The following is a 13,801-nucleotide window of genomic DNA, read 5'->3' as shown; positions in this document are numbered from 1 at the left end:
CCACATCAACACTTTTATTGATTATTTTTATCTGCAATACATTACAGGAAATGTAATCCCATCACAGTTATCAGGCTCACATTTTTTCAGCGATAACAATATAAGAATCACCCCAGTTACCGAATTCAAAATTAGTATCTTTCCGTTCTTGTATTGAAAATTCTAAAATTTTAAACCCAGCTTTAGTCAATGAATTTTCCACAATTTTCTTTGTTAGGTTTAAAGAAGGGTACTTTTTGCCTGATACCTCCCATTCGGTGCATCCAAAAGCACCAACCAGAAAGAGACCACCTCCTTTATGCAATAGTGAAGCAAAACTTCTTAGGGCTTTTTCGTGAGCTCCATTGTTGGGACACGCTGCTTCTAAGCACCCTAAAGAGACCAGCATGTCATATTCTTGAATGTATTCATCCGGTACGATCTTGTCAGCAGTGGCGTCGCAGAATACGACAGCCTTTGTATGACGACGTATGCGATCTGCAATCTCTTTGGCTCCTTTTTTGACGTCACTGAAAAATATATACATGTATTGAATGTTAGTATTCATAATTAATTTGCTGAAATAAAGCTATCTTAGTATAAGGGAATAATCAAGTATTAGGAAATATCACAATTCCTCAATAGTTCGATCTGCATGGACCATTGGAATCTATTTGAGCCTATCACGAAAGAGAAGATGAATATACTTCATCATCAATATGGATGATATACTTCAACTGTAGATAAAAAAACATTCTTTTTATAACTGACCTGTATCTCCTGAGATTTCTTTAATTAAATAATTTTTTTTTCCCCGACTGTCAAATATGGAAATTTTTCCAGATCTTATTACAAATTAATAGCATATGTGGTCAGAGATCAAGATAAGAGAAATCTGATAGTTATATTATTATTAATAATAATTATTCTTGAATTCATTCACAATACGTGCTTGCACTCATAACATACAATGGCAATCCATTACAGTCACACACCACCCTATGAACAAAAATCTAGTCCTCATCCCCTTCTTAGCAGCTTTCATTGTTAGCTTCCTGTCGTCCTTTCCTCACCCTCCAAAAATTGAAAGATTCCATCAATTAAAATCCTGTATGACCCTTTCAGTGGTTTGTAAGTCTTAATCATATCACCCCTCTTTCTCCTGTTTGCTAGTGTCTGCAGTTACAAATTCTCAACCTGTCTTCATAATCAGTATTCCACAATCCTGATATCATTTTTAACACACGCCTTTGTACTCTCTCTCAATATATTAGAATCACAACGGAAACCAGGAGATCAGACCTGCGCACCATACTCCAAGGGGGATCTTATCAAGGCCTTGTAAAGAGGCGAAATAATATCCTTGTCTTTACATCTGAACGTTCGTTTCTGCATTTCAATTATTTTTTGAGTTGTATTTACAATCTTTGCCGCATGAATCCTAAACTTCAACTTCCAATCTCTTAACACTCCAAGATTCCTAGCCTCATCAGTTTCTTCTAGCCTAATCCCACCAATATAATACGACATTGGATATCTAATCAAGCCGAAGTGAACGACTTTTCATTTGGTGACATTGAACTGACACCCATTTCCCCATGCCCACAATTCCAGCCTATTCAAATCATTCTGCAAGACTGCATATCAGCAGCATTCCTGATTACCTTACTTATCTTTGTATATAACAAATAGCTGTATGTTGCACGTCAAATTCTTCCCAATATGATTAATGTAAAGGTCCAATAACAGTGGACCAAGCACTGATCCTTGTGGTTTACCACTTGTTACCTTAAAGCTTGCAGACTCAGATCCTCCGTACACCACTTTTTTGATATCTGCCAGTCAGCCCTCCTCTTATTCCTGCTAATATTGCACAATCCAAACTCAGTTTCTCCAATATACGCAACAGTCTACCATGCTGTATTTTGTCAAAAGCCTTGGCAAAAGTGTCATGGTGTATCCATTCTCCTTGTGTGGTTCAATGGTAACATTGTTATACAATGTGAGAAATTTGCTAAAACATCATCGTCCCTGAGTAAACCCATGTTGTTCATTGCAAAGTAGTAGAGATTCACTCTCAAGCCATTTCGGAATGCAAGCCATAACCAGTTTTTCGAAAATCTTCACCACCAATCCTGAGATACTAATCGGTCGATAGATGGATTCATCAGTCTTTGCGCTAACCTTGTGCAAGGGAATTACCATACATTCCTTCCATCCCTGCTGAATCTTCCCTGTTCTAAGACTCGTATTAAACAGCCTGGTCAAAGGAATGGCCAGTTCAGCTGAACACTGTTTTAGCACACGTGCTGATATCCCATCAGTCCCTATTGTCATAACGGACGTCATCCTTAATGACACTGTATTCCTTTCACGTTGTCCTATTCTTTCGAATATTTTCTTTCCACATAATAAGATTACACATCCATTTGATTCCTACTCTATTTATTCTTCGAACTCTTGGGACACATTCTGATATCGCATCATTCGAATGTTGTTTAAACACTTCCCATGCACTGTCGATATTCTTTCCATTCGGCAACCAAACCCATCCCACTGAACTCAGTATATTCCTCAGTTGGTCATATGTCATGATTAGCATGATTTATAATAATTTTGCAAATAAAAAGGATCCACTACAAACCAACACTGTAGCGCAAGGATTTATTCATCTGTGTATTTTGGACCCGTTTATTTATTTCAATCACACTGGAGCGAAGTGGCTTGACGGATGTTTGTAGAGATTCCGAATAACTACGTGGAATAAGGTTCATCTACCCAGCCGTGGAATAATTTCCATCGATACTAACAAAACGAATCTCATTTACACCTTTTGCACGAATAAACTACACGTTTGCGCGTTTTGCAAAATGCGACTTAAAATGTAGGAAGAACAGCTCAGTTAAATTTTAGTTTTGTTCTTTCTGTAGGGATGGTGACGATTTTTCTCTATTGATGAAAATCGTGTCACCTAATGTGAACTCCCACAGTGTGTGTGTGTGTGTGTGTGTGTGTGTGTGTGTGTGTGTGTGTGTGTGTGTGTGTGTGTGTGTGTGTGTGTGTGTGTGTGTGTGTGTGTGTGTGTGTGTGTGTGTGTGTGTGTGTGCGTGCGTGTGTGCGTGTGTGCGTGTGTGTTATTTCTTGCTTCATAGCAGTTAGCTTTTAAATACTGTACCTGTAACCTTCCAACTTTGCAATAGACTCTAGAAAATAAGAATAGTCCGCCGCTCCTGGTTCATTGTTCAAAAACTTCTTCACCATCTTCTGGTTTGATTCAGAATAGTCGCCAGTAACCATATAAGTGTATTGAGCACTAGGTGAAATTAATCCATGTATCATAGGGCCACATCCTATTTCGAGTAGCTTAGAACCTGGGAATCTTTCTAATTAGATAAAGAAATATATTAAAAAAACGTAAGAACACATTAAAGATATTAATCATGAAATAAGATTAAAGACAGATTAACATTAAAATTATATAAAACTACTCTTTGTAATTTTATATAATTTTTGTGTGAAGTGTATTCAACAATATTGAAATTAACCCATTTTCACGGATATGCGCTGCAACATGGTATACGCCAGTCGCACCACTTGTTACCAAGAAAACAGTATTATAGAACTTTTAGGGAAACTAACAGAATTGTATTATATAGAAACATTATGTTACATACATTTTGAATTTAACACATTCACCCTTCAGATTTTTTATGTCGTCCAACAAACATTTTGTATTGACAATTATTTCAAACTTTTGGACTTTGTGCTGTTTTTGACTCAGAATTCACGACTAAGAAGTTGAGACTGTTTTTTAAGTTGGAGAATGTGAGACTGAATTATAAATTGCTACTCTAGACAAGAAGATGGTTGAAAGACCGATATCAAAAGTATTGTACTGGAGTTATCAGTGCAGAAGAACTTAAGATCATGTGAGAAAAATGGATGTTAGTACAATATTAGTAAATATAAAGCTATGCATTTTGGAATAATAAAATAACCAATGCTATATTAATGGATTATGCTGGACGAAACTGAGTAGTCTAGTGATCTTGGAAATTAGTTTATATGAGGTAAAAGATCAAGGGTTAGATAGCAATAATTCCAACACTTTTCAGCTTTTTAAAGTTTCGGGATCCCAGTTATCCTCAAATAATTGCAATGCTGAAAAGAACACTGACATCTAAGAGTAGGAAATTACTTTGCCTTTTAACAAGGCTTTGATACTACCTGAATTGGAGTATAGTAGGAAGATCTCGTTTCTTGGTTTTGAGGTGATGCAGATGCAGTTGAAAGGGTACAAAGTTGTCAGTGGAATGTAGATTATGAGGAGAGATTGAGAATTTCTCTACTGCAGAAGCTAGCAAGCAGAAGACAAAGAATGATGATATGATTGAGACATACAAACTTTGAAAGGATCAAACGGGATATCAATAGATGTAATTTTTGATTTCATGGAGAGCAGAGCGATAACTAAAGAGCATCCATGGAAATAACGAACGAATGGTGTCAATAAGTGGGTCACGGCTAGATTTTTCTATGATAGTGCAGTGTGTGACGAGTGGCTTGACTTTGGAAGTGGTAAGTGCAGACAGTGTGAATGAATCCAAGTATAGGAATGGCAGCAATTGTGGGTGAAATACGGCCTCCCTCGATGAGCCCTTGATTTCCTAAATGTTTCTGCCAATAATTTTTTAAACACAGTTTATTATCTTTCAATGAAATTACAAGAGTGCCCTAATCATCAAAAAAAAAAAAAAAAATCAGCTAACGCCTTTTTAATCCCGTGATCTGGGAGTAGGCTAGGCCGTTTAGCCCTATCTAACTTTTGGAGACTGAGTGGGCAGTTCAATCTCCACTGGTACCCAATCAGAGATAGCTGGCCCAATGCTATCACTAATTTACAGCCACGCAGTGAAGAGAGACGACTCAACAGGTACCGCCATCTCGTGGTCCCTAACTCTAAACACTCCTATTTAATGACTGAAATAATGTGGGTTCTACGATCGATTTTTTTTGAGTTTACGGGAAGAAAAACCCGCTTGCTCGTGCCAGAAATCGATTAATTCGGGAACCGGTAGAAAATAGGCTAAGAAAAATTTCTTCGCCGACTAGATTCGAAACTAGATTCCTTCGTGTGGTTAAGCACCATGGTGTGCAAACGCCACATCCACTGAGCTACACAGGCTCTTGTGTACTAATCATCATAATTAAAATTATTATGATTACTACAATGTAATATAATTAATCTCAAAATTAATAGCAATCCTAACAAAAACAATTTACAGTTACAGTTTTACATTAAAACAGTTAAACGGCTAATTTTGCATTTTGTTATTTACGTTTTAATTTTACAATTCATTTTTGTTCACAGTTCACATTAGCAATTACTTTTTTTAATAACATGCAATAGTTAATGCTATATGCATTCATTTCACTTTTTAAATACTAATTAAAATCGAAAATCGACAGCAACAATGAACCAATGAAACTTTGCCCTTTTAGAACTTCACAATTCTGTATTAACCACGTGCACAATACGGTACAACAATATTGTATCATGTTACTTTCTGTTTTCATCACCTCTCAGAGACTGACATGTTTATATGTAGTTTTATATGTAGTTCACAGTTACACGAGGTAGTTAATATGATTACATTATGCATTTGATTATTTTTTATGATAAAATTATATAATTTTTATAATTTTATAATAAAAAATAATAAAATTATATTTCATTATTTTTTTACCTTTTTTTAAAGTTTGACAATGTGTTATCTTTATCATACGGCTATTTATATTTAGATTATTCATATATTATAGTTTTCGTTTAGTGAAGAATGTTATATAATAATAATATCAATATCAATAATATTAATTATTATCATCAGTTAAGGTATTGTGACTTTGAAGTTAATTCTAGTGATTGGCTAATGAGGATCATTTGATTAATCTCTGTTAATCCCACCTACTTCGAAGCAAGGGTCAGCTTTTATGGAGAGAGAGTGGGATTAGCATACCCTATTTATATTTGGTATTTTTATGGGTAGAAGAAAAGCGTTGAATGATCCTGGTTTGTGAAGGTGAAAATATGTGTTAGTTCTAAATTAATTGTGTTAGCATAGCTTCCACAGTTTGTGTTTGAATGTTCTGTAATTGTCTATGTGTTTTAAATTTTGTGGTAGGTTGTTGAGTAGTGTGGGTATGCAATGTGATCTCACTGCAGAACTGTATCAATTGTTGAAGGATCTTGGGGTGTAAAGAGTTGTGGGGTAGGGTTATGCGATACACATGTCTGCTGTTATGATACGTGTTGTTGAAGTAAGTTCTCAGTAACATTAAGTACTGTTCGTAGTATAGGAGCCACTATGAACCAGATCAAGATAAGATAAGGAATCGTGACCTCATTGGCTGATAAACTGACGTCATTGTGTGTGAAAGTGTGCATGACGTCATGAGTTTCGAATGTTTGGAATTTCCCTGGGGACACATGCGACATTGACATTATGTTGTGTGTTTCAGTTTGCATATGGAATTATCGGTGATGGTTAGAGATAAGGATAGGTGTCGTGATTGCTGAGACACTATGAACCAAACAGTGGTAGGGTAAATGGGGGTAGCGACATCAGTGTCATGGATATGTGTTGTTATAAGATGTAGATAAGTCACATAATTTGTTAGTTGTAAATCAGTGACATCATTCATTTGAAGTGGAAAAGGAAGTTAGAGTAGTGTACAAGGAATCGTGCCGTGATTGGTGTAAGACTATAAACCAAATAAGGATAGGGTAAATGGGGAAGCTACGTCATGGGAGTGTGTTGTTATGAGATCTAGATAAGTGAATGATTTGCGTATGGAAACCATTCGCTTATCTAGATGTGGATGATTGTTAGAGATAAGATAGAGTATGGAAAGTTTGGAATTTCGCTAGGGGCCCCATCTGTCATTGACATTACGTTTTGTTGGTTGTCTATATTTAGAAGTATGAATTTTTCAATATAGGTTTGTGGTATTTCATTGCTGTTATTGAGTATGGCAATTTTTAGTTTAGAGTCAAGAGATGGCGACAGAATTCAGACATTTTCTGAATAAATAATTAGAGGCTATCATTGCTGTCCCCTCACACACACACACACACACACACACATACACACACACACACACGCACGCACGCACGCACGCACACACACACACACACACACACACACACACACACACACACACACACACACACACACACACACACACACACACACACACACACACACACACACTCGCACACACACACAATATTATCTTTATTACAAAGATAATATTATTGGAATTTTTAGTTTAGAGTCAAGAGATGGCGTCAGCATTTAGAGATAAAAATGAGTTCTATTTTGAATGAAAAACCAAATAAATGGTAGTTTTTTAAAAATAAACGGAGATAAAAATGGATTACAAGAAGTTTTGTATGTATTCTAGAAAACATTCTATTGATAATTTAGATTAACTTACATTGTCTCCAGAATGGCTCGTCTTGGAACTACAAAGTTCTGAATGCATATAGATATTCCAAAATAATTGAATTATAAAAATATATTCACAGCACAACACACACACACCAACACAAGGCTTAAAGAACGAAATTGCTGCAAATAACCTGAAAATGTAGCTGACACCTTTTCCTATAGATTTCTGTCCGTTCGTTAACACTTTCATTGCCAAGCTGAAAATTGGAATTTCGTGTGGTAGCCAAATTTTTTTTATTTTATTTTTATTTAGTTAGCGACGTCCACGCGATAACACGTGATCGGCCGTTTGGTGATAACTCGCATCGCGTGATATCGCGTGATTGGCAATGAACATGTTAATTTCATTCGCACTATGGTTCATGGCTATGTTTTTATCCCACGGTTTCTGTCCAAAGTGACATCATAGATTTGAATTGGAAATGATTTTTTATCGTGGGTATGTGTGACTTCCTGTGTTTGGGTTTGAAAATCTCCGTTAGCGAAGCCTTTTTTAGAAAAGTTTTTGCCAGCACAAATACATAGTCATTTCTTATTATTTCAAATGAATATTAGCTCTGTAGTATACTTTCTTAATTTCTATGTTACAAAGTTCCAAACATTTAAAACTTCAGACTGTAGTGATATGTTTAAGGGAGTGTAAAACAGAATGTGTCTTTTTATGACTAATATCTTCCCTCCCACAACCCGAAAATTCACATCTCTCGATGCGAACTTTTGATGTGGTTCTATATATTTTTTATTTTCAAACTGATCTGTCGTTATTCTCTACTTTACTTTTAAAATTCAGTTTGACTATATATTCTAACCAGAATAACTGAGGAAAAAAAAAAAAAAAGTTGTGTGTGTATTCCCTGTGACTTCAAAAAAAAATATATATATAAAATAAATAATATATATAAATAAATAATATATATATATATATATATATATATATATATATATATATATATATATATATATATATATATATATATATATATATATATATATATATAAATTGTATTACACATTAATGACACCAGAATCAGGAAATAAATTTGACCCCTTAACCAAAAGAATTGAACATTAATAACAGCAGTGATATCTGAGAATTCGTTGGTATCTCAGTTAGAAATTCTAAGCAGAATAAATATTCTTAAATATGGAAAGCATACAGAAATGAACGATACCTTAATTGTTCATTTAAGTTTACAAATACACAAATATTTGAACTGAAATATTATTTACAAATATATTTACAATGAAAATAAGAACCTATAATTACCTAGAAATATTTTGCAAGATGTCTCTCCCTTGCTATTTTCTTGAATAAATAAAAATTCCAAAAGATTTTAGGTTCGCTTATTTTTTTATACTCTATGCGATACACAAAACAGCACAACACATTTGAAAATATATTTAACCAAAGGGTTAAATTAACACAATCTCGCAAACAAGTTTGTAAATTCCTTCTTAATCCTCCTAGACATCACCCAGAAGAAACAAATAGATTCAAAGGCAACATATCTATTCCTTACATAAGTACAGTTTCACATAAATTAGCAAAGGTTCTAAGAAAATACAATATAGAACCTTGTTCACTCCACTTCCAAAGATCAGGAAATAAATAATTCTTAATAAGCCACCCAAAACCTTGTCATCATCATCTCAAATACCCTGGTGTATATAAAATATTGTGTGATTGGAATATTCCTTATTTTGGGCAGACAGACAAATCTGTCGAATTGCGTATGGAAGAACACATGAGGGACATTACTTACAAGAGACAACGAGCCAGTGCATTATCTAGTAATATATCCTTTTCTCGGCTAATCCTAATGATGGAAACCAAAGTCACGCAGTCTGCTGGGAAATATCTACTAACATCTGCCGTTGCAATGATGAACTAGAGAGAAAAATAGTGGAATCTAGAGAAATCATCTTCAATCCTGTTCATCTAAATAATAACTTGAGCTACAACCTCCCAGATTGTGATTCAGCTGTAATCATGTACTGGCGTTCACGAGATGCTACTAGCACGCACTTTCCCAACAATACAACTAACGAAAGAACAGCTTTAAATACAACTGCAACGATTTAGTATGAATCATGTATAGAGACTCTCTATGATGTTCATATTTTATTTAAGCTTCAGTGTTTTAGTGTTTTTTATTTTATAATCTCACCTGATGAAGGCTGTTAAGCCCAAACTAGTCGTGTTTTTATATATATATATATTAATCTGATTGGTTGTTCTTCTGTATTTTACTCTAACGTTTGAGGGTTTTGTTGTTCCCAGCTTTAATTTCACAGTAATGATGTATATATATATATATATATATATATATATATATTAAGGTTAAAGTGATAAATCTGGTTATTATTAATAATTACTGGTTAAAATGAATTATTAGAATTAATCACTTTAACCAGTTAAAGTGGATAATTCCTAGAGGAGTCTGGTAAATGTAATAAAAACATGTTTATAGGTTTTGTATATAGGTTTTCATTCTCAATAGAAATTATAACAGCTTAGGTTAGGTTAGGTTAGGTTAGGTTAGGTTAGGTTAGGTGAATTTATAATGAAAACAAGTAAGGAAAGTACTTCTTTTGCACTCAATGAAATCAGAAATCATTATAAACGTTACTTAAACTCTTAATCTTTGGTATAGAAAAATATTTGTACTCTGCAGAAAACACATATACAAATTTTACCTTTCCGCACACAAAGTAAGATAAAAACACACCAATAGTATATCCAATAGCATGCAAAAACATGTCGTCGAGTCATCTGTGCAAAAGATTCATATTTGAAGGAACGGTCAGGGTAGGGCATAGTAAGGGTAAACAGTACTATAAGAAAAAACCATAGAGTCGAGTGACTTTGGACTTAAGGTAATCGTTCATCCACTGCAGCTGCTGTTTGGTGTTTGGTAATGTCAAAATAATGGGTGAGCCACAAAATTCTTTGAAAATTTCTTTGTGAAAAGTTCTAACTAATTGTTTAGAATTTTGTAACAGAAAGTTAACATAAACTATAAGATCAGACCTAATAATCATTGAAATAATAATAATAATAAATACCTATTTATTTGTGGTGCCATATGAACTAATCTTAGAAGAAGAAGAAGAAGAAGAAGAAGAAGAAGAAGAAGAAGAAGAAGAATGAAGGAAAACAAATATAAAATATCAACAGTGGATGAAAAATACGAATTTTCAGTTATCATTGAAATAACTGATTGTCAATATCATTTGAATAAGACTTCAAATTTATTTTCTGAAGAAATTTGTATTTCTGATGGAATTATTTTAAGAAATGCATTGACAAAATCACTTTGTAGTTGGAAAGAATTACCTGAAAGAGTTAAAAAACAGAATTCTTGGTTAATAAAATATAACCATCAGCTGGGGAAATTGGTTCACTATCTCTGGACAAACTAAGAAATTAGATGATATAATCAACAGGCAAATATCAAATATTACTCGACAAAGGAAGAGAAAAATCAAAAATATTAACCAGGTTAATAGGGAGGCCTGTTCTTGATTTAAATGAAATTGGATGCCCAAAACGTGAAAACATTATTAGACCCAGTAACTTATAATGAAACGTCAATTGCATTTTCAGACGTGTGTTTGTGTTCTGTGAATATTTGTTAAAAATCAACAATTTGGAATATTCAGAAAACTTAGTATCAAGATGTTCGCATTCTGGAAAGAAATGTAAGTTAATTTTTTTAAAAAACATAAACATAACCATTGATAATTGTACTTTCAATAATCACTGCGCATATGTTTTGGTAAGAGTATTTCTAATACTGAATATTTTTTTTTCATAAGAATAATCATAGGGTACATATTAGAGTGTCAACGTGGATACATTAGTGGCTTTTCATTTCTAATGTGTGTTCGAGGGGCACCAGCATACAATTTAATTATTCAGAAAAGCCCAAACACTGTGCCCATCATGACTCTACTCTAAGAATTCATACCTTTAACAGGAATGAAATACCCCAAAATATATTGGAAAAATTAGTACAGCCATCTATACACAACCAAAGACAAAACATGATGACAATGACGGATGTGTATCACCCTGAGAAAATTCCAAGATATCTTATCTCAAAAACATTGCCCACAATTCCATAGGCAAACCAAAACACCATGTGATATCACAGAGAGACATATGTTCCCCAGAAATTTCCAAACTCTATCTTCATCTGAAAACAACACACACATCCAAGTCACGATTCCATGTTTTATATTGATCTTTTTAAAAGTGTCCCACCAATCACGATACGAACCCTGATCCACTAATATTCTCCCTTTCCATTCAATAATGTCACTTATTTAAAACTAACAAATGACATCATTTATTTACAACTAACAAATGAAGTCACTTATCTTCATCTGATAATAACACACACCCACGACATAATTCCTTATCTTGATCTTGATCTTGTGAGAAGTGTCCCACCAATTACACCATGAATCCTTATCTCTAATCATCACCCATAATTCCATACGCAAACAAAACACAAGAACTGAAATCATTGACACATATGCCCCCAGGAAATTTCAAACATTCCAAACTCACACGTCATGCACACGATGAGGTCATCATCTTATTAACAATTAACCCCGTCACGATTCCTTATCTTATCTTGATCTTGTCAGAAGTGACCCACCTCTCACAACATGATTCCATATCCACTAATATATCTTCCTTTCCATTCAAAACAATAACGTCACTTATTTACAACTAACAAATTACGTCACTTATCTACATGTGATAATAAGACACACCCACGTCACGATTCCTTATCTTATCTTGATCTTGTGAGAAGTGCATCACCAATCACGACAGGAATCCTTATCTGTAATCATCACCTATAATTCCATACGCGAACAAAACAAACAACGTGATGTCACACACACACACAATGACATTATCAGCTCAACAACCAATCACGTCACGATTCCATATTTTATCTTGATCTTGTCAGAAGTGACGAGTATACTACTGCCTTGCATTATCAATCAAAATGGCAAATCTATTTGTTTATTATGCAATAATAGTGTGGCTATTTCTAATAATAAAAATAATATAGAAAGACATTTCCAAACCATTCATGCCAGTTCTAATTTTAAGTTTATTTATTTAAATCAGGAGGAGTGGGCAACGCAGCGCCCACGAGCGTCATGGCCTGCAGTATTGTGCCCTTCATATGAAAAAGGTTGCCGACCACTGGAGCAGTGAGTTATTTTTCAAGAATTTTGGAGATGCCTGGTAGTTAAGCTATTAGTCTTCAGTTCTATGTATCGTTTCTTTTGCCATGTTTGTAAATTCACGTAATTATCTCAGGTTTTAATTGTGGTATAATACCAGTGTTGAATATTATGTTCAAGAGTCTCAGAAGTATTGGATTTATTTGTTCAAATTATCATAAAAGGTCTGTAAGTCTTATTTCGTCTATTCCTGGAATAGTCTTTGTTTTTAGCTGCAAGAGCACTGATTTCAGTTTTGGTTTTCTTACAGGTGGAAAATACATGGTTTGCTGTTCACCTAAATAAAATAAAAATAAATCAGCTAACACCTTTATTGGGAGTAGGCGAGGCCATTATAGCCTATCTAGCTTTTGGAGACGAATGGGCAGTTCAATGTCTACCGGTAGCCAATCAGAGAAAGCTGCCCCATGTCTATCAGTAATGATAACAGCCAGAAATGAAGAGGCTGGCAAACAAGTGCTGCCATATCTTGGTACCTAACCTTAATAAGTTATGTTAGTGTCGGAAGTAATGTGGGGACTACGGTGGATTTGATTTTCTTGAGTTTACGGGATAAAAAACCCGCTTGCGAATGCCAGAGAGCGATTAACTCGGGAATTGGTCGAAGAAAGGCTTAGAAATGTTAACTCCAGTCGGCGACTAGACTTGAACTTAAGTCGGACTTCGAGCAACCAAGCGCACAGGACACAAGCACCACTTACACTGAACTATAAAGGCCTCCTTGCTGTTGACTTTGTGCTGGTAGATTTTATTTTTTGACTTGTGTGATATTGTTTGTGAAGGAAGAGTTGAATAGGTCTGCTACTTCCTTTTGGTTCATATCCTAACCAAAGTTTTCTTCGGATTAATCAGGATTAGTTCTTTTAAGTTTTGATGATCTTTCATTCTAGAGTTATCTCTTTTATTATTTTTATAAATAATAATAATAATAATACTCACTTTCTCTAATTATCTTATGTAACTTTGGAAGAAAGTAGTCGTCAAATGTTTCAGCTACGGTTGTAGTAACCAATTCCACATATTTTGCTGCATCAAAAGATTCC

The 13,801-nt window shown here is 34.4% G+C and overlaps 1 protein-coding gene across 1 annotated transcript in view; it reads right to left on the bottom strand.

The window, feature by feature from the left end:
• Positions 1-13,801, bottom strand: part of LOC150093248 (nicotinamide N-methyltransferase-like) — a 22,720-nt gene continuing 8,919 nt past the window's right edge. The window contains exons 2-4 of the mRNA XM_090413927.1: positions 13,698-13,801; positions 3,155-3,362; positions 1-509 (exon numbers count right to left, since the gene is read on the bottom strand). The exon at positions 13,698-13,801 is cut by the window's right edge and continues 62 nt beyond it. Coding sequence (XP_090270053.1) covers positions 77-509; positions 3,155-3,362; positions 13,698-13,801 — 745 coding nt within the window. The 3' untranslated portion in view covers positions 1-76. The remainder of the gene's footprint in view (positions 510-3,154; positions 3,363-13,697) is intronic.

The sequence above is a fragment of the Typopeltis vanoorti genome, chromosome 24 (genome assembly GCF_054136105.1).
Source record: "Typopeltis vanoorti isolate ZY-2024b chromosome 24, IOZ_Tvanoo_1.0, whole genome shotgun sequence".
Taxonomy (NCBI): domain Eukaryota; kingdom Metazoa; phylum Arthropoda; class Arachnida; order Uropygi; family Thelyphonidae; genus Typopeltis; species Typopeltis vanoorti.
This window is presented reverse-complemented; position numbering and strand designations above follow the sequence as displayed.